The sequence below is a fragment of the Aedes aegypti genome, chromosome 2, assembly GCF_002204515.2.
Source record: "Aedes aegypti strain LVP_AGWG chromosome 2, AaegL5.0 Primary Assembly, whole genome shotgun sequence".
NCBI lineage: Eukaryota > Metazoa > Arthropoda > Insecta > Diptera > Culicidae > Aedes > Aedes aegypti.
The window spans coordinates 136,655,932-136,682,090 of NC_035108.1; the positions used below are offsets into that span (position 1 = coordinate 136,655,932).

The 26,159-nt window shown below is 36.8% G+C and overlaps 1 protein-coding gene across 1 annotated transcript in view; it reads right to left on the bottom strand.

Moving 5' to 3' along the window:
- Nucleotides 1-16,147: 16,147 nt before the first annotated feature.
- The window catches only part of LOC5564412 (gamma-1-syntrophin), a 183,472-nt gene continuing 173,460 nt past the window's right edge, over nt 16,148-26,159 (bottom strand). Inside the window, exons 7-10 of the mRNA XM_021842528.1 lie at nt 22,739-22,923; nt 19,593-19,976; nt 19,325-19,528; nt 16,148-17,172 (exon numbers count right to left, since the gene is read on the bottom strand). Of these exons, the coding sequence (XP_021698220.1) occupies nt 17,062-17,172; nt 19,325-19,528; nt 19,593-19,976; nt 22,739-22,923 (884 nt within the window). The 3' untranslated portion in view covers nt 16,148-17,061. The remainder of the gene's footprint in view (nt 17,173-19,324; nt 19,529-19,592; nt 19,977-22,738; nt 22,924-26,159) is intronic.

The following is a 26,159-nucleotide window of genomic DNA, read 5'->3' on the forward strand; positions in this document are numbered from 1 at the left end:
AAATAATTTTCAAATTGCATTTAACTACATGATTGTTTGAAATAAAATACGTTCTAATAGTACATTTTATAAGTATATATTTAACATAACGTATTTGCGTCCACGTAAAAGATTTTTCCGTTGACATGGTTGGAGAGGGACCAAGTGCTTCTCCAGTCTTCAAATCTTTCCTCATCCGGTTATTCGGATTCATTACCTAGCCATCTCATAGTTAATACTATAACCTACAGAAAAGGGGATTTTTGTTGTAGCATGGTCGATACAAAAATCTAAAACAATGAAACCATGTTAACAAAATTTAAGCACAAAACTAGCTGCCGAATAAAACAACTCACCTATAGGTGTCCTATAGTCAAGCAGAACTTCAGAAAAATCTCAGTTGTATGGAATTAGAAGCGAAATTCTTCAGCGAGCAAGGTGAATTCTCGTAAATAATGGTCTTACATTCTGAAATATATACATACCTAATTATATATAATTATTGAAAAGCTGATATTTACCAGCTAACCTTTAAAAATATCAAATTGTATGCAGTAGCCGCCATCGTGTCACTAAATAAATATAAACACAGATTTTTTTTCACAATGGAAAATCATATACCATGTATCTGATTTTTCAATTACCGAATGGGTAAACGATATCCAATAAGTTATAGGTGAAATTCAAACGGCTTCCATATGGTTATTATTTGAACCTCGTTGGACCTTCATATAGTCTTTATTGGGTGTTAATAAAACCTATTAAATGTGAATTCTGATGCGTGTATATGATATTTCAGATAAATATGATCTGGTTAATTGACTCAGTGGAATGCTAATCTCGGGGATGGGATTTTAAAATTATATTCGTTTGATCTTATAATTAAGTTTTTGAAACCTTGATAGAGGCTTCAACCATTTTGGCTCACAGTGGCAATTGTTGAGTGGAGCATATATTCTTCAGCATCACTCCGTTCGAAATCAAGAGAATCGTAAATGGTTAATCTCTCATTAATTTTGCATTGAGCAAACTTTTTTATTTCAAGGTTAAGAGGTCTATTTTGTACAAAGCATGCTGTATTTTCTTGGGTTTCATGTGCATCTGAGATTCACTAGCAAAAATGCTTCTTTCGTCTTTTTTTGTTCCAGGAATTGGAACAAGGTAAGAAAATCTTTTTGGTAAACTTATGATTCTCAAGCCATTTCAACGCTTTAAACCAGAATTGGTAAATACCTAATTGCCATATTGTCTACCCACTGATTTAACTGTCAATTTTGTAGTTACTTAACACGTAGCTGGAAAAAATGCCTACATTATGATTGAAGAAATCTTTGTTTCTATGCTGTTTCGTTCTTAAGTAGTTTTGTTTATAAACTTATAAATTTGAAAATAAGCTTTATAAATTTATAAATTTGTAAACAGCTCATCTTGGCAATATTTGATCATGTTTTAGGAACCAAAAATGAGCGTATTTAAAAAATGTTTAGGATTGGATCTTATTGATCGCTCTTTGAAATATACATTGTTTGTAAGCTGGAATAGCTAATCGGGTTATCATTATTTATTTTCCTTAACGGTGAAAAATGTCCTGGGAAACTTATTCTATTTCAAAATATCTCAAAGTTTTGAGAAAATTTGATTCCGATTTGACAAAAAAAAATGTTTCTGTGACGCTTTTATCTTCAGTTATGATTTTCGAACGAAAAGACTTGTACGAGAAATCTGGGAATTTTTCACAAAACTATGACCGAACGCAGGAATCAAAAAGTAGTACCGTAAAACGGGGTAACTTTGATAGTTTTTTCGAAGACAACTTCAATATTTATGCATTGTGTATCAAAGAATTAAAAAATGCATTGTGTATCAAAGAATTTTTAAAACAAGTACTGACATCCTAGCTATCGATTGCACTTGATAGATTGCCAAAAGATTTATTCTGAATGGATATATAATTTTTCATATAATCGAAAGTCGGTTTTCTGTTTTGGGGTAACTTTGATAATGGAACAAGATTGAATGAATAACGGAACATTTATAGGGCGTTGCATACCTCTAGGCGTTTAACGCTATATGGAAATTTCTGACTTAGATTACAAAAATGGTCCCAGTTTGTAAAAATGGTTTTCGCTAAGAGATTTGAGACCGAATTCATGTTCTACTATAACTAGGCTGTCATGGGTAAGTGACGAACTCATTATGACTTTATCAAATAGTGGTCGTAGAACAGATTGTTTGTAAGCGTTGCGAAAAAGCTAAAATCTTGTAAATTTTTAATATTTCCATATAAATCCTCAGATGCACTTGATTCCAACGAAAATAGCTTTGATATCAAGTGTCATACTAATACTCTTTACTTTTGCATTCGTTTTCCTTAACTGATTGACAGAAACTTCGATATTTCGTTTACTATGTTGGGGGTCTCGCACTATCAAAGTTACCCGCATTATCAAAGTTACCCCGTTTTACGGTACATCTTAAAAAATGATTGAAATTTATAAAATTCTGTTCTCAAAAATATTTCTTTGAAAATCTTACACGAGTTGGAACATAGTTTTCCCGGCTTTCATTTACAAGTTTTCTCAACGGTGGAAAATTTTGTGGAAAACTTTTTCCAGTTAACATTTTTTTCTATTCCTTAGAAAATTTGCTTTCATTTTCATAAAAAAAAACTTTGTTTCTACGATGCTTTTTTGAGCTATGATTTTTCAAAGAAAAGGCTCAAAATGGCACATTTGCACATTTTTTACAAAATTGGCCATAACTCAAAAACGAAAAAAAAACCATTTCAAAAATTTCAGCGATTAAAGCTCATGAAATTATCTTCTCAAAAATATGTTTTTGAAAATTTTCCACGAGTTGGAGCATAGTTTTTCCGGCTTTTCTTCACGAATTTTCTCAACCGTGGAAAATTTAGTGGAAAACTTTTTCCAGTTAATATTTTTTTCTATTCCTTAGGAAAATTGCTTTCATTTTCATATAAAAAACTTTGTTCCTACGATGCTTCGTTCTTGACTTATGATTTTTCAAAGTAAGTAGTGTCAGAGGTAAACAAAAAAATTCCAACGAAGTTTTCCGGAAAAATAAGCGACCCTGAATTTTTCTCAATTTTTTTTATTCATATATTGATGAGCCCTGCCTATGGAAAAAGTTTCATGAAAATCTGTGACCTTTAAGCCCAAACCCGTACGGAAATAAAAAAAAATCCCCAACTATCATTTAGGTGTTCATTGTAGTGCTTTTTTCTCCTTTTAAGACTACGCGGCTGTTTATCAATATGCTATTCTGTTTCTGATTATATTTAGCCGTATTCTGCAAAGGATCTGTGATATTAGAAAAAAAAATCAATAATCTGGATTCACTGACTTGAATCGATATTTTGACGCTTGTGGGGTTCAAACGGTTTATTGAAAGACTTAGAATAATCCGTAGTATTTGATCCATTCGACAAGATTAAAAAAAAGAACAAATTCAATGCAAAAAATCAATCGATCAATTTTTTGCCACTATCAGAAGGTACATCGAATTCGTTCGAAGCCGTAGCCTATCGTTTACCCAATGGAACTGTACAAAATATTAACGGTCAGATACCGTTATACATTACACCTTCAAGTCTAGTTATACGTTTCGAAATACTGCTGGTTGTTTGCGTTAGTTTTGATTATTCTTTTCGATCGTTTACATTTTCTACTTTAGAGTTGAGCTTCCACCTGTTAGATGCAATAACGTGCTTATGTTTCTGTATATTTTATTGACAATTGATATAGAAAAATTTTCTAGTCATTACTTGTATAAATAACAGTTTTTAGTTGTGGAATGTCGACTTTGTATATTGAAGGGGCGAATAAAATTGGCTAAAATTGGTGGCATCAAGGACAACAAAGTACTACGTGGTGAGTGGTGCATATAATTTCACTAAAATATTAGCACTTTTATGGTTTTTCGACACTTAGTACATATTGCTGCAGTGCGTGCAAGAGTTTATGTGTAAATATATTGGCAATAAATATAAATACTATCTCTGTGAGTACTGATTTCTTGAACACGTTTCTTCTTTTCTAAAGCTTACAATTAAATAATTGATTCTATTTTTTTAGAATTCATAACTTTGGCTTGAAGCTGAAACGAGTGTGTAGCAAGAAAGCTTACTAGAAATATGAATAAAACTACTCGATAAAGATTCAACTTGAACAACGCGAAAACTTATACTCAATTCGATTATGTGTGCTAAATTTAGGGCCTTTTTTCGATTTTCTAGTACGATTCAAAGTCTGATAATTTTATTTTTCTAATGTTGATAATCCAAAAAATGTCTTATAAAGACCATCGCGATTCGTGACTTATTTCCGAAATTGATATCCGTGTGCGAGCATGGAAGTGGAAGTGTGCAGCAGGTGCATTTAGATCTAGAAAAGAAACCATTGACGTTGGTTAGTGTGGAAGTTTATTTGAAACTCATTGAGTGAAATGATGATTCCTATTCGAACGCAATTCCAATAAAATTATTCCTTGTGAAAGCAATTCACTAGCGTGTGTGTGATCAAAATTGTAGGTGTGATTTTTTTATGAATCTGTTATATTGAAGACTGGATAGATTCTTTCATTTCAGGAAATTTATATGTTCGTCTGCTAGTCTACCACAACTAGGTAAGTTTAGTCTGCATTAGTGGTTACCTGTTTGATTTTAAAATATATTTGTGCCCATTTAAACATCCCTCAAGGTTTAGTTTTGGTTTAGTTTTATACTTTTATACGCATTTATAGTACTAATCATTAAACTTGTTGGTTGTATTCGTTAAATACTCTAACTACGTTTGCCTCTGGTTAAAACGTATCTTTTCTGGTGGGACTATTCTCGATGAGCCAATTATAGCATGGGTCATCTGGTTTGGTCTGCTTGATGACAAAAACCTATCTCTGCTAAAAAAAAACTAATAAAATTGCTAGATTGGCACCCGATAGAACTGATTGATTGGACGTAGGATTGACTGGAAATGCATGACGTTATGTTCTGACATCCTTTTTGAAGCACACTATAACGGCGGTTCAGAAAAGTCAATTACTTACCTTTGAAAACCCAATTCAAAATGCACCCTCTAGCACCATGCTGAAAAAGAGGAGTAAAAATAACTTTTCATGGGTTATCGCATCTCGTGAAATTTGTGGACGGTAGGCAAGGAACACACTTCTATGATGCGTGCCAAATGTGTTTTCCAGGTGCTAATTTCCGCTCTTTCGGTGGCTACAAGCTTTTATGTAGTAAGGGAGAATGCTTTATGGCTGGTCTGGTATGCGGAGAAATTTATGTCTGTTTTTTCTTCATTCTGACGTTATTTCTCAACTTGGACAAAGCCAGCTTCACAGCTCAGTGTTCTATGAGCACTTCCACACTTCCATGAGCACAGTTATTACTGAGAGCTTCATTCACAAATTAAACATTTTTGCAATCGTAAATCGTGGGCAATTGAAGACATTTTAAATATAAAAAGACGGTCGAAGCGTCATTTAAATCCCTTAATGCCCTTAGGGCTCGATGAATAGGTTTGCGTCTGTTACTACGGCTGTTATATTATCGCATTGCGATTCACTAGCTTATTAGAAAGAAATGAAACTACTGACAATCATAGCTAAGGATCCAATGCTTCAAAAAAGTTGATGGTTGTGATGGCTATCACTCATCGATTCCATCGACAATACATTCATTTCATTTATTTAGATAACATCTAAACAGATAACACTGAATCAACAATTTCACGCCACAATACTCGGTTCGTGGCCGCATCTCTCCATCCTCGGTTCTGCCCCACGCTCGCAAAATCGATACGCACATGATCTGCCCACCTAGCTCGCTGCGCTCCACGCCTTCTTGTACCAACCGGATCCAAAGCGAACACCATATTTGCAGGGTTGCTGTCCGGCATTCTTGCAGCATGCCCTGCCCATCGCATCCTTTCAGCTTTAGCCACTTTCTGGATACTGGAATCGCCGTAGAGTTGGGCGAGCTCGTGGTTCATCCTTCGCCGCCACACACCATTTTCCTGCACACAGCCAAAGATCGTCCTAAGCACCCGACGTTTGAAGACTCCAAGTGCTTGCAAATCCTCCTCGAACATCGTTCACGTTTCATGCCCTTAGAGGACTACCGGCCTTATGCGCGTTTCGTACATGGTACATTTGGTGCGGGTGTGAATCTTTTTTGAACGCAGCTTCTTGTGGAGGCCATAGTAGGCCCGACTTCCACTGATGATACACCTCCGTATTTCACGTATAACGTTATTGTCAGCCCTCAGCAAGGATCCAAGGTAGATGAACTCTTGGATCACCTCGAACGTATCCCCGTCTACCGTAACACTGCTACATAGGCGAGCCCTGTACTGTCTTGTCGCATTCACCACCAGTCCAACTTTTGCTGCCTCGCATTTCAGGTGGCTGTACAGGTCTGCCACCTTTTTAAATGTTCGGCCGACAATGTCCATATCATCCGCGAAGCAAACAAATTGACTGGATCTCGTGAAAATCGTACCCCAGCTTTGAAGCCCGGCTCTCCGTATAACACCTTCTAGCGCAATATTGAACAACAAGCACGATAGTCCATCACCTTGTTGTAGTCCCCGGCGTGATCCAAACGAACTGGAGTGTTCGCCTGTCCCAGTGAGGACATAATGCGAAGAAGAAGAAGATGAACTTACAGTGGCGACGACATAGCAGAATTCCCAACAAATGAATAAAAGTTGAACAAAGTCAATCTAAACGTAAATTTTTTTTTCGGTTTGATGGAAATGCATGTAGATGCCATACAATCCGCTGAATTGTCAAAAAAGTAGGGTTAACGCTGTTGCTATAATGTTCTATAGACCCATTTTGCGCCAAATCTGATTCCGAGCTGGCAGCACCATCTCAGATTTCAATGCAATTTTATGGATTGGACCTTGATTAAGAAAACCACTTTAAGTTCTCCAAAATTTATCTGGACTATAATTTAAAAAGAGCCAAACTTGTTCTACGGATTTGTTTTTTTTTTTCAAAATAATGTTAATCGTAAAATAGCTACTCCCACAAAAAAGTGTTGTATGGATGACTTGTGGATAATTGTCTATCTTTTTGAACAAAAAAAAAACTGAAAAAATCTCACAAACCAAATTTTTATTGTATTCTAAGTGATTGTTGACAAGTCCGAATATGATGTGGCGAGATACTCGTCAAGGTAGACTGATTAGACCAAATTAACTCGCTTATTAAACTTCATTGAACTCTGATATAATTGTAGTATTCACTGTTTAGTTTTGTTTGAAAACGACACACTAATATTTTTATTTAAGACAAGAAAAGTTTTTGTTGGAAAATCTGTTTTCCCTTGAAAGTTTCCATCTGTCGATGTACACTCCCATGCAAAAGTTTGGGTTTAAGTCAGGGTGGGTGTACGGCTGTCACCTACAAACAAAGCTCGTCTAACAATCATCTCTCTCGCGGGCCGTCCCAAACAGCGCACCCACAAAACTTGAACGGTAGGCGCACCTTGTTGCGTATATCCCCCCCCCTGGTTTAAGTACACCCTAAAAACATACACAAGTGTTTTTCCAATTTAAGCTTTCTATGGTGTATTCGAAAGACAATAAGTCTATTCGTAGGTATTTTTCAAAAAACATTTTTTTGAATTTGTATACTAAAGTTGAGACATTAAAAAATAACACTGGAAAAAAACATGGCAAATTTCCTCAGCATTGCATCGACCAACATTTTAAACAAATGTGTCATTATAATCGTAATCTTATATTGTTTGAAGGACACTCACGAAATTTTTGGCGGTAAAATCTGAAAACTATTCAAGTCATCGTGCAAAAGTTTAGATTCACCTGAGGCATACGCATATCATTTGCGTCAATAATTCTGCCATTTCTCAACCAATTTCAACAGTTTAAGCTTATTCAAACGCAAATAATTGTGCGTACATAATTGGTTGGAGATTTCACAGAATTTTTGCGTTATATTTAAGTTTAGGTGAACCCAAGGGTGAACCCAAACTTGTGTACGATGACTTGAATTACTGTTTATTTGATTTTAATAGTTTACAGTTTTTTCTGTCAATATTTCATGAATGCTCTTTGAAGAAAATAGGATTACGATTCGAATGACACATTGATTCAAAATTTTGGTCAATCCAATACTGAGACCGCCATGTTTTTTTCAGTGTGTTTTTTGAAAAATGTCCCAACAAATCGAAATTGGCCATTTTTTAAAAATCGACTTTTAGTTTTGAAAATCTTTTTTTTTTAGTGTAGGCTACCAATGAAATATTTTTTCAAATATTTTAGTTTCCTAATTTAGACAGTTATCTGCAAGTAATCCATACAACAGCAGTTATCATTTTTCGATTACCGTAAGGACGCCTTTCACCGCTCATTTAACAGTATTTCAACACATTAAATTCTGTCAAAAATCGGTTTTTTCGATATTTTTCGCATTTTTTTGCGCTAGATGCAAGATAAAACATTTGTTTTTGTAGGAAAGAAGTTGAAATGTGAACAACGTATAATGGTACCGAATAACATGTATGCCTATGATACATGTGTAGGGCGCCATTCACCGCTCATCCTAAGTATGAGGCTCTATATTCACAACTAGTTGGAATTAATTTACTTTTTGTTATCTCTGTACTATAGTACAACAACATATTAAAGCGTGGCAGCTGACAAGCATTTTTCGATCTGCCATAATAAAATCATTGTTCAACTCATGTACCCCTTTAAACAGCCTAAAATTATTTTCTATAGATAATATATAATATTAAATCATTTGAATTTCATTCTGATACAATCCATTCTGGTATACTAATACATGTAGATGACTTTTATTGCGAAAATTTGTTTTGATTTTTCAAACAATTCAATGAGCGGTGAATGGAGCGTGAGCGGTGAATGGCGTCCTTACGGTACATTTTTTTTGGAAAATAAAATCGAGTGAACAAGTTTGGCTCTTGTTGCCAGCTCGGAATACGATTTGGCGCGAAATGGTTCTATAGAGCATTGCAGACTCTTTTCAAATTATTTCAAATGATAGTCCAGACACATTTTGGAAAAAACTAACCATGCAAAGTTGCTTACTTAGTCAAGATCTACATATCCAGAAAGTTTCATTATAATCTGACAGGATTCTGCCAACACCTGTTCGAATTGGCGCGAAATGCGTCTATAATTAGCCGAAAAGTGAAAAAAAAAAATCAAAACTCCGCCCATATTATTCCATAACGCAAATGCAATAAATTAAGAAAAGTACTTTTTAGAGTATTCTTGAAATCCAACTTAAAATAAGGTTTCTAATGTTATCATAAACCAATCAAAGATTTCGTCTAGAATCTATAGCAAATCTCGCAAGCATTATTATTAAAATATTATTATGAACTTCTAATAAAGTTCTTGCCAGCAAACCGAATTCCAAATAACCGGGGAAAAATCGAGAAATATCCGGGAAAATTATTATGAAATAAGCAAAAAATTACCGGGTGTTGCCTGACGACTCGCACTTAGAATCATGATCATCCGGGGTATCATTGATCAGCGGGGTAACATTGATCGGAACGACTCATCTCGTAATAAGTTGGTATCATCATTTATTGATGAAAAATTTCCAAAGCATGAATGTTGCTTCTCTTACTTATATCTATGAGCTATTCAAAATTAAGATTTTTGCAAAAAATACGTTAACTTTATGCGTAAATTTATCAAGTTTGCGAAACAATGATGTCAATGGTTAAGGATGACACTACTGAAGATTCATCACATAAGTTCTGCAAGTGATATGAGCAAGCAAAATGCGGTTCTCACTAAAAATGGCATCGCCAAAAACGATTCTATATCTTTGTTAACCTTCGGGCTGTCGCGCTGTTGTACTTTGTACAACAGTTGTGATTTATATGCTATCATTTTGCAACAAAGATATCTATCGACACCAAACCAAAATGTATTCCTCAAGAATCTTCTTAAGAACAATATTCAACGGTTTTTATTTACAGTATGACCCTTGATAATCCTGTAAAACCAACAAATATACATGAAAGTCGCATAATAATGAACGCACTATATACGGTTCGAGTAAACCACAGTTTTAAATCGGTATATCTCAAAATTCAGATAATATAGAAACTTGGGGTATCTAGTAAAGCTGTTCTGGAGGTGAAGCGCTATCTAATGGTCCGCATTTAATTCGTAATTTGACCGCTAGGTGGCACTAGTGGGCATGGAAATTTTACTTTTGTTTTGCAAATATTTCAGGATCCTGATCATTTAGAAGGATGGCGTCTTCGGCAAAGTTGTTTAGTAAGTTAAGGACTATCATTGTTCGAGCTAGTTGATTCAAAATTTGGCCACAAGGCGGCGCTAGTGTGCATGAAACTTTTGTTTGCAGATATCTCAGGAGCCTGACCACTTAGAGAGATAGTGTCTTCGACAAAGTAGTTAAGTAGCTCAAGGACTATCATTATTTGAGGTAAGAAATAGGATATTTTGCCACCAGGCGGCGGTAGTGAGAATAAAATTTTTGTTTTGCGGTTTCTGCAGGATCTTGAATTTTTAGACAGGTACCTTCAGCAAAGTTGTTCAGAAGCTCAGGAACTACCATTATTTTACAAAAATCTCGAACTCTAAAGATTAAACAAAGAAATAATTTGAACTACTGAACAACTCTGCCGAAGACGACATCTTTCTAAGTGATCAGGCTCCTGAGATATTTGCGAAACAAATGTTTTATGCTCACTAGTGCCGCCTGACGGCAAAATTTTGAATCAACTAGCTCTAACAATGATAGTCCATAAGTTACCGAGCAACTTTGCCGAAGACGCCATCTTTCTAAGTGGTCAGGATCCTGAGATCTACGATACAAAAGTTTTAGCTCACTAGCGCCGCCTAGTGGCAAAATCCCGAATTTCTTGGCTAAAATAATGATAGTCCTTGAGCTACTGAACAACTTTGCCGAAGACGTCATCTTTCTAAGTGGTCAGACTCCTGGGATATTCGCAAAACCAAGTGTGTTGTACAAAGTACAACGCGCGACTACTCGCGTTACAAAAATTCGCGCGACGACCGAAAGGTTAATGCGGGTAACTTTGATAGTGCGTAACCCACCACATACTAAACGAAATATCATAATTTCTGTTAATCGGTTAAGCAAAACGAATGCAAAACTGAAGAATATTAGTATGACACTCCATATTAAAGCTGTTTTCATTTGAATCGAGACCATTTGAGGCTTTTTACACGAAAATTAAAAATTGACACAATTTTAGCATTTATGAAACGCTTACAAACAATCTGTTCTACGATCACTATTTGATGTACTTTTGAATAGTTGGCCACTTATATTTGGCAGCCTAGTTATCATAGAACTTGAATACGGTCTCAAATCTCTTAGCGAAAAGCATTTTCACAAACTGGGACCATTTTTGTAATCTAAGTCAGAAATTTCCATATAACGTTAAACGCCTATAGGTATGCAATGCCCTACAAATGTTCGTAATTCATTCAATTTTGTTCGATGCATACTCCATTATCAAAGTTACCCCAAAACAGAAAACCGACTTTCGATTATATGAAACATTATATATCCATTCAAAATAAATCTTTTGGCAATCTATCAACAGCAATCGATAGGTAGGATGCCAGTACTTGTTTTAAAAATATAAATTATAATTCTTTAAAACAGCATGCATAAATATTCAAGTTTTCTTCGAAAAAACTATCAAAGTTACCCCGTTTTACGGTACTTGAATTTGATACTAGAATACTTGAATTGCAACAATAAAATAATGATAATTACACGAGCAAATCGCGGAACTATAACGTCAAACTGTTATATCAGGTTTCAGAAAATCGGCTCAAGGGACACGTTCTCCTTCCAATGGGAGATTTGTGGCTCGCCAGAAAAAAACAGCATGTTAAATCATTTACCATCTTTTACCTGTTCGAAAGTAGGAAAAGGTGGGTGGATGGAAAAGAAAAGAAAAGGAAAAAAAGGAGGTTTGGGCTGTTACTGAGGGTTACGAGAGATTTACGCAACATTAAAGCTTCTAGCAAGCAAAGTGGAAATCCAAATTATATTTTGGAAGGCTCACCAGATTTCTTCTGTTGAAGTAAATCTGCTTGCACCTTATTGAACCCGTAGTTCAAGCGAAAGTTTTGCTTAACAAAAAAACAACGTTAATTTAAGGTGATTATAGAACGAAGCCACACCTCAAAATTTCAAGAGCAAATTTCAAGACTTGAGAACCAAACAGCGCTCCACGTTGAAAATTTATCCCTTTGGTAACCACCAGCAATCAAGTAGTTTGATTGATTTTCAATGCGAACTGTTGTCAGATTCTCCAGTCTTGTGCACTTGAAAATGCAAAGTTTGGCTTCGTTTTATAATCACCTTAACGCACCACAGTCACACTGTGATAGCCTCGATATCAAGAGCTGTTTAAACAGACATCCACTACCCATCTCCTATACTTACAACTCAGATTTTTTTTATATATAATTCCAAAATCTCTCAGAATTTCCTATGGATTCTAGTGGGTTCTCAGCGGCACCCTCCGTAGTTTCGCCCTTTCGGCTCAGAATATATACTAGAAGGTTATTTTCACCATCTTCAATATTTTCCTCAACGTAATCTTAGTTATAACAATAAATTCGAATTAAATTTTCAATTAAATCAGTTATTTGTTATAAGGGTAATTTAAGAAAACTTTTATTTATATTTGTTTGTCAGAATCTCTTTCGAAATCTAAACCTACAATATTTTAAAAAAAATCATCATTTACCCTGTATTTACCTCAGTGGTTTCTCAATATGCTTTTGCAAATATTTTTCAACAAATTCTTCCATTTTGTTGCGATGTTTAGCTAGGGTGCGTATTACTCATGGCAGCAGTAGTCTAATCCAGTGATTCTATATGCGGGCAGTTTGCTAATTTAAAAATACGGTGCAGGCCGCGAAACATTGTAAGGCTCTTCTTACCGATTTCAAATCGGATTGAAAAAAGAAAAACATTTTTTTTATTTATACATTGACAACAATTTCTGTGTATACATGAATTCCAAAGACTTAGAGAAACTTTCAGTACCAATTAAAAAAAAATGTAAAATAAGTGTACCATATAAAAATCTTCAAGGGCGTTACAAAAAAATGGACCAATGCACGAGTTCGCTAATTTGACGTTTGAGCGGTGCCGAAGTCACTAGTTGTAGGCTGACCATAAGCCAACCAGATAAAAACGGGACAAATAAAAAACAAAAACAGGACAATTTTAAAAGACATAGATTATGCGATTATGCTACTTTTCCCCGAATGGCCCGTTTCTCTGAAGCCATTTCCCCGAATGACCCGTTCCCTTGTAAAGCAATGCAGCTAAAAAAAATGCAATAATAGTCTTTACGAAAAAAGCTAAGAAATACCAAATTTTGATACGGACATACAAAAGTGATGTTAACTTGAAAAGTATAAGAGATAAAAGATCCGAAAATAATATCTAAAATTTACTCCTGGAATACTATTAGCATATCATATTTAGCTTTTATAAGATTTCACCAATATCAGCGAGCTATTCCTTAGATCATCCAACATCAAATTTAGCTATGGCTCAGAAGTTCCAGGAATAAAATTTTGATATTATTTTCAGATCTTCGATTTAATGGCCAGAACTTTGCTTCTGCTCGGGTAGTGGGATAGTGTTGAGTTAGAGAGATCGATGAGCTACCAAAAATGGAGATATTTGATCATTCTCGACTAAATACATATTGCCAAAAATACATATTGTTCACCACCTTGAAATGCGAAAGGTTATGACAATTATGAGTGTTAGAACTTTTCGGAGAACTGAGCTATTCGGGGAAACGGGGTTTTTGGGGAACTTGCATTCTGAGAACTGGCGTTGGGAGAACGACATTCGGGAAACCGCAATTCGAGGGAAGTAGCAGAACCAGCAGAATCCCAAGCTACATGTCTGTATGATTCAATAAAAATCACTTAAGAACCTTGAAGCGCATTCTTTGATTTCCGAAAAGCAGCGTTTTTTTTTAGAATATCCTAAAAAAAATCGTCACACTTTTCAATTTTTCCAATTCAAACGTATTTTTTTCTTATATTTCATTACTTTATTGAAATATCCACTTTTTAAACAGTTATTCTGATCATTTGCGTATCACAAGTAAACACATCGTTGTTCTTTTTCATTTTAGGTATTATAGAATAATTATCTTATGAAGATTCGTATTTTGGAAATCCACCAAAATTTGGCATAAATATAAGTAAAGAAACGTAAAAAGTTAAGCAGAAGCATGTACGGATCAAGTTTAACTCTGTTTAAGAAACTAATAATTGCTTAGAAAATAGATGAGTAAGACAATAAACTCTGAAATATTTCTAAAAACTGTTTGTTATGTTGTTATTTTTATTGTTTTACTGGTGTTGAAAATTATGTGCCAATTCTCCATTTCCTAAAATACGGGACAATTCGAGCATTTTCCATAAAATGACGGGACAGCCCGTCGAGGGGATGAAAACGGTACTGTCCCGTTAAATACGGTACGTATGGTCAGCCTACTAGCCGTGGTCACGTAAATAACACGGCACCACTAAAACGTCAAATAGTGAACTCGTGCATAAGTCCATATGATGCTTCTTCCACACAATATCAATTAAAGTTGAACGCTAGAAATTTTGCAAAGTGAAGAAATTATTAGTGATTTGAATGATTTTTTTAGAGGGAAGAACCATTCAATAGTTTCGAAATCCACAGAACTGAAGTTACAGTTAACTCTCCCTTACTCGATATTCCGTATCTTGATATCGAGTTAGAGAACCATAGTAAAAGTTGGTTTTCATGGCTAACTCGATGGTCCCTTGGATCGCAGTTGCACTGGATTTGTGTTCTATAACTCGATACCTCGTTAACTCGATGGTCCCTTCAATATCGAGTAAGGGAGAGATGACTGTATTAAAAAAGTGAGTTTTGAACGGCTTTGGCCTAAGAGTTTCTTTTTCGTGCTCAAGAAACCTCTACATAGCAAAAAAATGTTATAAATTTCAGTTTATTTTCATGTACTTATTTTAACCATCAAAATGAACTGAAAAGTCAACGATCAATCTCTCATGTTTCAATCAGTTGCAGTTTAAATTAAGAATAAATTAAGTCCTAATTGAAGTTTGTGTAAATAATGCGGTAGAAAAAATATACCTTGAAAATTTTAAAATAGCTTTTATTCGCCAACACAAAAATTGCGAATTACCGTTTTGTCTCAAATTCCGAACAGACTCATATTCCGAACACTCGGTTTTTGTATGGCGATTTGGTTGAAATATTTCGCTGAAATATGTCATCAAATTGCCAGGAAATGGCAGTCATCTGGAATTCAATTTCAATGTCTTTAAATCTATTTCATACTCACTCAGAGAAATATTTACGTCAATTTCACTAAAAAAAACAGCGATTGAATATTTTAATGGATATAATTCTTGAGAATTTCTTGAAAAGATTGAAGAGAATCTTGTCAAAATCAAATCAGCGGTTCATTACCATCAGTGAAGTGTTTTTATAATGTTTATAATCATATTCATTATCAAATCTCTTTCAGATCACTTCAAATTTACTACAGTTCACAGAGAAAATTAATTTAAATTTAAATTTATTTCCTGGTGGAATATTACCACTAAAACAACATATCAAACATTATTCAAGGTTATAAAATGAACGGTGTTTGCATCAGTTATTAATGGAATGAAGAGAAGAAGATCTCCCTATGGCGATGATTTTAGCGATCCCTTTATTCAGCATACAATTTCTTTCATTATATTTTGATATCCTGCCTAACTCAATATCTTCGTATCTCGATGTGTTCCTATTGATTTTTTTTAGATTTTCTTTCCGTTTGTCGAAATGCCCTTCATCAAAGGCTTGATTTTAGTGATTTAAAACAATTTAAGAACATGGGATAATTTCTGCAAGTTGGAGAAGAGAAAAAAAAGAGAATAAAAAGAAAAGCAAAGGAAATCGTAACTTGAAGCTTCTTTTGCACGGGCCTGCAAAAATGTTCTAAGTTCCACATCCCAAACCAATCAATCAGTTCTGCTTGATATCCATTAGAAACATAATTCTTTTTCGGTATGCCTCAAATTCACAGTTTGCTATTTATTACACACAGTTTTTCCATTACTTTTTATTCTCATTCTTTATTACCAAAAAAGCTTGGTATTCCTAACTTACGCAAACTACTTTTCTCTTATCGCTCTAATTGCTTTGGTTAGCACAATGTTTTGATCAATCAACCTTGTGGTGCGTGTAAATTTACGTATTCACCATTCCTACACGCATTTCGGTACTGTTTAAATCTTATTTGGGCCTTGCGTGTCTTGGGAACCGGTAATTTATATTCAAATTTATTTGGTTTTCAATTACACTGCTCCCGTTATTAACGTCACTGAATGCCTGTACGGTTGATGTTGCTTTGCTTTACACCAAGTAAAACTCAACCGTGGAAGAAATAACATGAAGGTATTTTTTTATTTTCCATGAATTCCTAACGAGATTTTTTGCTTGCTTTTCTTAGTTAGCACCATTCAACTGAAAAACATAAGATATTATAAGGTCGCCATTAGTTGGCCCCGATTCACTAATCTTTTTTGCCTTGATTTTATCTAAATACTAAGTAAAACTAGACTTACGAAGTACTTCGTTCCATTCATAGAAACTAAAGCGAATACTTGTGTGAAAATCAGTCAATTTTAGTTCTAGTCGCTTAAATATGTATCAATTCTGGAAAACGCGACTCAATATCGCCTATGCGTCGCTCTCATTGTGACTGGGTAACCTTTGCGAATGAACCTATCGCTAATTTTGGAATCCTAATTGAACTGGACTGTGCCATCATGCTTTTGATTGTTTGTTTCTGTATAGTTCAGGTTAACCCTTTCCTCCGACCATGACTCCCTCCCCGTAATTGCATTAAATCTACTAAATTGCTTACAATTCTACAATTGTAATCTGAAGCACGCTGCCCGCGTCATCATCGTCATCACACTCATCGGCACCTCGATCTGCGGCAGCTTCAGCGCAAATTCAAGCCTGCTGAATCGAACTCAAAAAGGCCGGATCAACCGAAGCAACTTTAGCCGTTAAAAACGCATGCATACAAAATAGCAAACTTTGTAGAACTTGACATTCGAGCTCCTAAAAGTGAGAAAAAAGTAAATAGAAAAATATAATTGAAAAAGTTTATGGTAGAGAAAAAACGAAACGAAAAGACAGAATAGGAATCGTAAATTGAAAGCAAGGGTTGAAGAAAATAGATAGCTTTTTGATCAGGCGTGGATATACGAAAAGTAAGCATAGAGCGCAAAGGAAGAGAATAAACTTTTTTTTCGATGTCTTATTACCAGCATAGATGTTAGGGTGTCCCCAAAATTGCACTTTGTCAAAGACATTTGACTCAACCTCATAATATTCGATTTTATAATAATAATGTTTCGTAGAAACTTGTGTACGAGGGGAACTCTCAGAAATTATGTTTAGCTTAATATTTAAAAACTCCAACATTTACAGTATATCTCAATTTTAGATCGACGTTAGTATAATTATTTACCTATGAAAAGATTGGAAATTGGAGCAAAAACTTTGCCGTACACATTATTACCCAGATTTTTTTTTTGCTGACTATTAAATCAAATATGATCCAATTCCAACATATGTTTCCATAAACCGTAGAAAATCAGCCTTAGAAATTAAATTATTTTTAAAGATGGGTTTATAATTTGCTGTATGGGTTTTTTTTAGCTTCTTAGTTGGTGTAATTATTTCCATAATTACTTATGATAACAGTACGAGGGTGACTTTTGTTGTAAAATATGTCAAAATATAAAATGTTTTCATTACATTTAAATTCGGAAATCGAATCCGAACAGCTCGGTAAAAACTTAACCTAGATTTCGGCAATCGTTTACCGAATCTCGGAATAAATAAGACCGATTAACCTTCATCCAGCCCACGGTGTGCCAGAAACCGTTATTAACGCAAAAAAAAATGTCCATGAATTTGGCACCTACCATTTGAATGATATAGTATTCAAGCATCTTCTCCGTGAATTTGAAAATACTTTAACGAGTTAATCGACAGTTATCGTGATTTGAAGGTTTTGAGCTGTTTTGGAAGGAATTTTTACATACTTCACAATCTTCCCCACCAGTGCATCATTATTAATTTGTAAGCTAGCCAAATAACCATCAGCTTTGCATCAAGCATTCAAAACATATGATATCTAAGCATCTTCTCTGAAAATTTGAGATTATCTCTTCGAGAAAATCAAAAGTTACAATAATTTGTATATTTGCCATTATTTCTATGAAGTTTGAATAAGAGCTTATATATAAGGCTTTGGACATTTTTTTTGCGTTAATAACGGTTTCTGGCACACTGTGAGCCAATATACTTTTCACTTGCTGAAAACACACTAAGATGTGCATAACTTTTTTGTTTCTCTACTGATTTTTTTTCAGAACTTCTCGAAAAACTCTTCTAGTTTATGGTCCAGAAGTATTGGAAGTATGGTCCAAAAGGTTCCGGAGTTATTCCGTATTATCTTGGGGTACCCTGATAAGCTAGAAGGTTGGTATCTCCGGCAAAGAAGTAAAGCAGATCAAGGGCTAACTGGTAGTAATAAATCTAATTGGGAATTTATTCGCTAGGTGGCACTAGTAACAAATTTTCTATAATTTTCCATAACTCGAGATTCTGTATCTTAAGGAAGTGAAAAACTAGAAGGTTAGGGTTTCTAATGATAACTATGAACTAACTAACTAACTAACTAACTATGAAAATCAATGAAAATCACGTTTTCCTACACATTTCAGCCCATACAAAATGTATGGGAAAAAATTCATCGATAGAATATTTTGTAACCATCCGATTATGAAATTATAGACCAAATACTGATATCTAGCGGGAAAAAATCCAAGCTGCATTCGATCTTCATAATCTGCTGGTTTAGACATAGCGTGCGGCAATAGCGTGACGCTACGCTGTTGCCACCAAGGTACAAGGTAGGTACTGTAAATATGTTTTTGATATTGATCACCAAAATTTCAACGGGGTAATCTCTAAACGTCATTTTTCAGAGCTTACACCATACAAAAGTTGGTTTGTGATATTCTTAGGTTTGGAGGTTGAACCCTCAAGTTTTCTTACAAAGTGCTATTTTGGGACACCCTAATAGATACTATATTACGAGTTGATGTGTAACACACATCTCCTACATTCCAATCGAATTTCCAATTATTCAAGCTGATAGAAGAAAACAGCTATCTGTTCGAATTCTACGCCTACATACCTTGGTCTCGATGGAACGCGTTTCATGGTCCTGGAAGTGTAGTTTCAGTTTGGATTTGCCATCGTCGCTTGATCCCCTCAGTTGAGAGAACTTATACTGCCATATTTCGTTGGCATCAGCGCCTTCGGTTAGTGAGAATCCGGCTTGCCAGTCCAAGGTCAGTCCACCTGGCTTGCCGTGGTGAGAAACTGCGAATGTTTTACGCTGCAATAATCAAAATCCGGTATCAGTCTTAATTAGCCCTATACTCGCGCTCACACAAACATACTCCTAATTTAATTACACTAGTAACGATGGCAGCATTCCAGCTGTTTTCAATTCGTAGAAGTTCTTGCCGCGTTTCCACACTTAGATACCGTGGTTCGTGTCCTGAGCTCTGCAGCAGGAAACAATGCTGTCTGGAATCCACCGTCTCGGACTCCTTCACCACCCGGAACATCGTTTGGTACACTTTGTACGCCACGGTTGCCTTCTGCAGACCGGCCACATTCAGCGGAGGCGAATCGAAAAGCATCACCTCGGTGCCCTTCAGGACCAGGAAGCGCGGTTTGTAGCTCTGCCACGAGATGTGATTGCTGATGACACCTTCGTTCACCCATCCCATGTACTCAATCCGTTCGCCGACGGGAAAGTTGCGGTTGTACAGTTTCATCTGTTATTGATATAGATAGAAAACATTGTTATACTGTGGTGTTCAGAACAATAGTAATGGAAAACGATTTTCATACAAAAAGCTTTGACATGCTGAAAATTTGATTCCTTGTGAGTAGTCGGCATGAAACTTTAACAGAGAGCTACAAATAAGCTCGAAATAATTATAAAACGCTTGTTAAAAAGTGGAACACCAGATGATATCGGTCACCACAGAAGCACAAAGAGGGGAACGCGGTGCAGCATTCAGAGAGGCAAAAATGGCTCCCAAAAAGGAAATCAAGAGTCGAAAACGGGCATGCTTTGATAGTCTATGCGAGAGTGCCAATTCTAGTCCATGGGGTGACGCCTACAGAGTGGTAATGGCTAAGACCAAAGGTGCCATGGACCGATGCACGAGTTCACTCGTTGACGTTTGAGCGGTGCCGTGTTATCTACGTGACCATGGTAACTAGTGAATATGGACCGATGCACGAGTTCACTATCTGACGTTTGAGCGGTGCCGTGATATTTACGTGGTCATGGCAACGAGTGAATTCGGCACCGCTCAAACGTCAAAATAATGAACTCGTGCATTGATCCATGGCACCGCTCAAACGTCAAATTAGTGAACTCGTGCAAAGGTCCATGGACCAATGCACGAGTTCACTAATTTGACGTTTGAGCGGTGCCGAATTCATTGGTCACCATGGTCACATAAATAACACGGCACCGCTCAAACGTCACATAATGAACTCATGCATTGGTCCATGGACCGATACACGAGTTCACTATCTGACGTTTGAGCGGTGCCTTGTTATTTACGTGACCATGGCAACGAATGAATTCGGCACCGCTCAAACGTCAAATTAGTGAACTCGTGCATTGATCCATAGCGCCCCAAGAGAAGTCGCCCGAGTTGCTGCGATCGATAATCGATGTACTCTTCCCGCACCATCCCATAAGCCCATGGCCCCCATCGCCGTATGCGGTAGATGAAGGAGAAGAAGTGGCGAGAGTGACGAACGAAGAGCTGGCAGAAGTCGTGAAATCATTCGCGTCAAACAAGGCACCGGGACCTGATGGTATCCCGAATGTTGCCTTAAAAGCGGCAGTGAAAGGGAATCCAGACATGTTCAGATCCACGATGCAGCGCTGCATTGATCAAGGAATCTTCCCGGATGTATGGAAGCGACAGAAATTGGTGTTACTACCAAAGGCGGGGAAACCACCAGGTGACCCGTCGGCGTATAGACCTATCTTTCTACTAGATACGACGGGCAAGTTATTGGAGAGGTTGATTCTCAACAGACTAGTACCGTATACGGAGAGTGCGGACGGCCTGTCCAACAACCAGTTTGGATTCAGAACAGGTAAATTTACTCTGGACGCCATCCAGTCGGTCGTTCAGACAGCTGAGGTAGCAATCGAGCATAAAAGTAGTGGCATCCGTTACTGCGCGGTTGTAACTCTGGATGTGAAGAATGCGTTCAACAGCGCAAGCTGGGAAGCAATAGCACATGCGCTTCATCGCCTCAAGGTACCGGTGCAGTTGTGTAAGCTTCTAGAAAGCTATTTTGATGGTAGGATTCTACTGTATGACACAAAGGAGGGGCAGAAAAGCGTTCGAATTATTGCGGGAGTACCTCAAGGTTCAATCCTGGGCCCGCTGTTATGGAATGCGATGTACGATGACGTACTGAGGCTGCCCCTTCCGACGGGTGTTAAGATAGTTGGCTTCGCCGACGATATCACCCTAGTGGTCTATGGTGAATCGATGGAGAAGTAGAGTTGACAGCAGCGCATAGTTGAGGAATGGATGAAGTCTAGAAAACTAGGACTGGCCCGTCACAAGACTGAGGTGGGGGTGGTCAACAACCGCAAGTCCGAGGAACGGGCGCTTATCTCGGTAGGTGATTGCCCCATAGAGTCCAAGCGATCCCTTAGGCATCTTGGGGTAATGATCGATGACAAGCTCAGCTTCGCTAGCCACGTTGAATATGCCTATAAAAGAGCATCTACAGCTATAGCGGCGCTTTCGAGGATGATGTCTAACAGCTCTGCTGTAATTGCCAGCAAACGCAGAGGCTGGTCCCTTGTAACATCGTTTAAGTCGGCTAGGAGAAGCAGTTAGCCTAGGCTACTTCTGCTACACGTGTTGTGCTATATGCACAGGCCCCTCCCCGAAGAAATACCGTAAGGTGGTTGCGGGGAGATAAGGGTCTGAGGCCAAGGGTAATGTCGGTGCACTGTTCACCACATTCTTTTAGAATTGCTCAAGCACAGTGCATAGGCTGGTTTTAGCGGGTCGTCGTTGGTGCCTCATACCCGCATTCCCTGAGTTACCTTCTCAGGGGATCTGCTTGCAGATTTCCCCCTTGTAAACAACAAAAAAAAAACCTTTGATAATTTATTTGATTTCTGGCTTTTTTATGTTTTAAAATGTTTCTTAACTCATCGTTTGAACAATTTCCGTCTAAGCTAGAAAAAACACGACATTTTATTTAACAAAATGAATGCTGTGCTGACCAAACATTTTAGAAACAAAAATATATTTACTTTTTTGATAATGAACTTGAGCATGTTTGGACTTTTTTTTTATCAAAATTTCATGTCGATTACTCAAACGGGAACAAAGGTACAACATGCCACATTTAAAGATTTTGTATTAAAATAGGCTTTCATTACTATTATTCTGAAAACAGCTGTAAGCATAGGAAAATCATTGTCAACGAAAAAATATTCCCATCCCAATGGTGATTATCACATTGTCCGATTCTATACCTGCAGATTGGTCAGTCCGACAATGTTATCGGTGATGTATTTCAGCCACTGACTAAGGATGGCCAGGTCGTCACAGTGAATTATTCCGGTTGTGGTACCATTGAGGCCCCGCACTTCGAATGCATTTGGTCGTAGCTTATCCGTACCATAGATGTATCGCGTTACGTAGGCCATCATGAGGGGGACTGGCAAAAGAAAGCAGAAAATAGTTATTAGAGGTGGATTTTTAAAATGTTTTATGCATATGCAATAATTTGATGGCCTTGAAACCTGAAATGGAAAACGGAAATAAGACTGATATGTCTTACAGAAAGCACTAGGGGAAAACACTAGTTTTGATCAGCCTAAGAGAAAATATTTTTGGAAGAATATGGGAATCCCTGTGTGTACCACAAATACGTCAAATTTTAAAAGCTTCCTATCCATATTATGTATGAAAATATGGGAACTGGGCAGCAACTTGTTTTCACATTGAAAATCTTGTTAGGCCACCAGAAACAATTCCAGCCTTTTTTCACCTTCGATTCCTGAATCGCTCAATCAAATCAAATTTGGACGAGTAAATCTTTCGAATGTAGTCTACTGAACACGAAATGTTTCATGCTAGTTTACTGTGTGAAACGGCGACGACATTGTGATATGGTCAAAATCGGTGCTTCTATCCTACAAGTAACATAAATCTATGAATGACGAACCAGCCACGGGGTGAAAGTCTCATGAATGAAGTTAATTATAATAACAATAATCTAGGAATCTTGGAGCGAGCTCCATCAAGTTCAAACATGAGTTATTGCATTGCTATTTGGAATCCTAAAAATAAATCTTCAAAACTGAGTTAATCGCGATAAAATTTTGCATATACATAAACATAACACTCTAAGCTAGTATTACCCAAAATTTTATTTATTATTAGCCACGTGATAAAAAGTTACACCCAAAACAAAGTGTCACATTTTTCCCGAGTCCATTCTTAAAAACTTTCGGCCTCAAAATGAATCATATTGTAACCTAACATCAATATGAAGCAAGTAACAAAGCAACAGTGCATCTTTTGTTTTAGCTTTGTGCACTATAAAACAAATCTCGCGGAACATTACTAAAGGACCTATCTAACATTGAGAGGCTCTCTTTGTTTACTTTCTCTTTCATTAATAACTGAGTCACATTAACCTCTTCTGTTGCGTTTTTTGTATGAAACGCTAGTCAAGGAAATTGACTTTCGATCTATAGTGAAAAACTTCCCAAAATCTTCAGTATTCCACTGTTATAATCGAAAGAGAACGAGAGAGGAGAGAATCTCTCATTTGTACATAGGTCCTTTAGTAATGTTCCGCGAGAAATAAAAGTTCGACTCTGTGGGTCTAATAGGTTTACTTCTGGAGCTCGATTTGAAAAGGTCGAATGTGACATTTTTGACTATCTGAGATAACTCACCATGAAGTTTTTCAAACGAAATTCAATTCCTATTTAAAACGAAAAGCTTAATATTACATAATATACGTATCAAGACACAACACGAAATCCCTCCCATTGAACCATTTAACAAAATGAGAAAAATATACTCATTTTTTTATTTAAGAAAATAAAAAAGTTTTCCGTCTATGTGAGATTGTTTGAGGTTCATTCGACCTAATCGATACGACCTAACGCTAGTCACCGCTGCACATCGAACGGGCACGTTCAGACGTTTGACATCTGAAAATGTCCATACGTCAAAATACGATCAGACTGGTTGATGGTCAGTGAAGTACATACGACCCACCAGCCATCGTTGTATTCTTATCTCAATAATAGTGAATTTCTCGGATTGATTTGCAGTTAACACAACGCTTTTGCCATGTTAAACGTTTGCTGTTCGTTTTCTGGAACGCTACCATGTCCAATTCGCATGCCATACATCGAAGTCTGCCAGTTGGTGCACCAACTCCCTGGAGTAGTTGTGGATCCATCGAGGGAGGATCTTTTGGGAGACATCAAAAGTTATGCATCGTTGGTAGCCGCTGGATTAGAAACCGAAAGAAACAGCTTTCCTTAGAATATCACTGAGTCGATTGTACTTTCAATATCGACTCATAGAGGTATGACTGTACAAAAATACTGCAAGCTTTCGGAATATAAAATAAGAAAATAGAAGAGACTAACGGCTCTCTAAAAATAAGTTTAGATATTTAAAAAAAGTTTGGTGACAAAAGGTCGAATATTAGGGGGGTCCGTAGCCTTGAGGTAACGCTTTCGCTTCATAAGCGGAAGGTCATGGATTCAATTCCCAGCCCCTCCAAAAAAATAACCCGTCCAGCCACCAGAAGACGCCGCACGGAGGACCGTGCTTAGGGGAACACATCCATCCTCCGTCAGTATCAGATGGTGACTGAGACAAACTGACCCACTTCGCAGGCAGCTAGCCTCAAACGACTCAGGAACACGGCAAAACGAACCACCGCAAGAGCAATTGACTATGGCTTATGGAAATCGATTGGACCAACAGCAGAGCACTCTCCTACCTGCTCGGTGTGAGAGCAAAAGAGCAGAAGAGAGTGAAAGCAGATGTAAATATAGATTAGTTAAAAATAGAACTGTATCGGTAAGGAAGACACAGATAAACTGATTCCGGCACAGTAGTGGCCACGAGCACGGAGTGCCTTAAAAAAAAAAAAAAGGTCGAATACACGTTTTATCGGAATTAGGCGTTTTTGTTACTTTGACCTTATGCACAATAGGACGAATGAACAAATTTGCACTGTTCCTAGTTTTTGTTCATTACGTCGAAGTGTTAACTTTTATTTTATTTTTAAAGAAATATCATATCAAAATGATATTTTAATCGCATATTAAACTGAGTAAAATCTACCTAATGGTGAAATTAGCAGAATTTATTTACTTTTGTTACTTACGACCTTTTCTAATCGAGCTCCAGAATTTCACCGTTAACTATAAAGTATCATTTATGCGAGGTACTACGGAACTAATGCGCACGACGCTAACTTTTTTTTTTGTTTTTCCTAACAATACTCTGGGCAAAACAAAAAAAAAACAAACAAACAAAAAACTCCACATCCGCTTGCTGGCCTTCTAGAAATTGTCAAATTGTTTAAAACACTGCTGGAAGATTTTTTGCAAAATGTAAGTTTCGCAGCTTTCAAAAAATCTCCTGTTGAAGTAAATTATACTGCTTCGCGACTAAAAATGGGTGAACCAACGTGCGAAGTTCGATTTTTGACCAACTTCGCCGCGTCGCAGCCCGATTCTCAATAGTGCGCATAATGCACACGGCGGAGGGCATAGATGCGCTCTATAGCGAAGCGACTCGCGACGCGGCGAAGTTGGTCAAAAATCGAACTTCGCACGTTGGTTTACCCATTTTTAGTCGCGAAGCAGTATATAAGTGTCGGAAATTAATAAAAAGATATTCACAGGAGTTTAT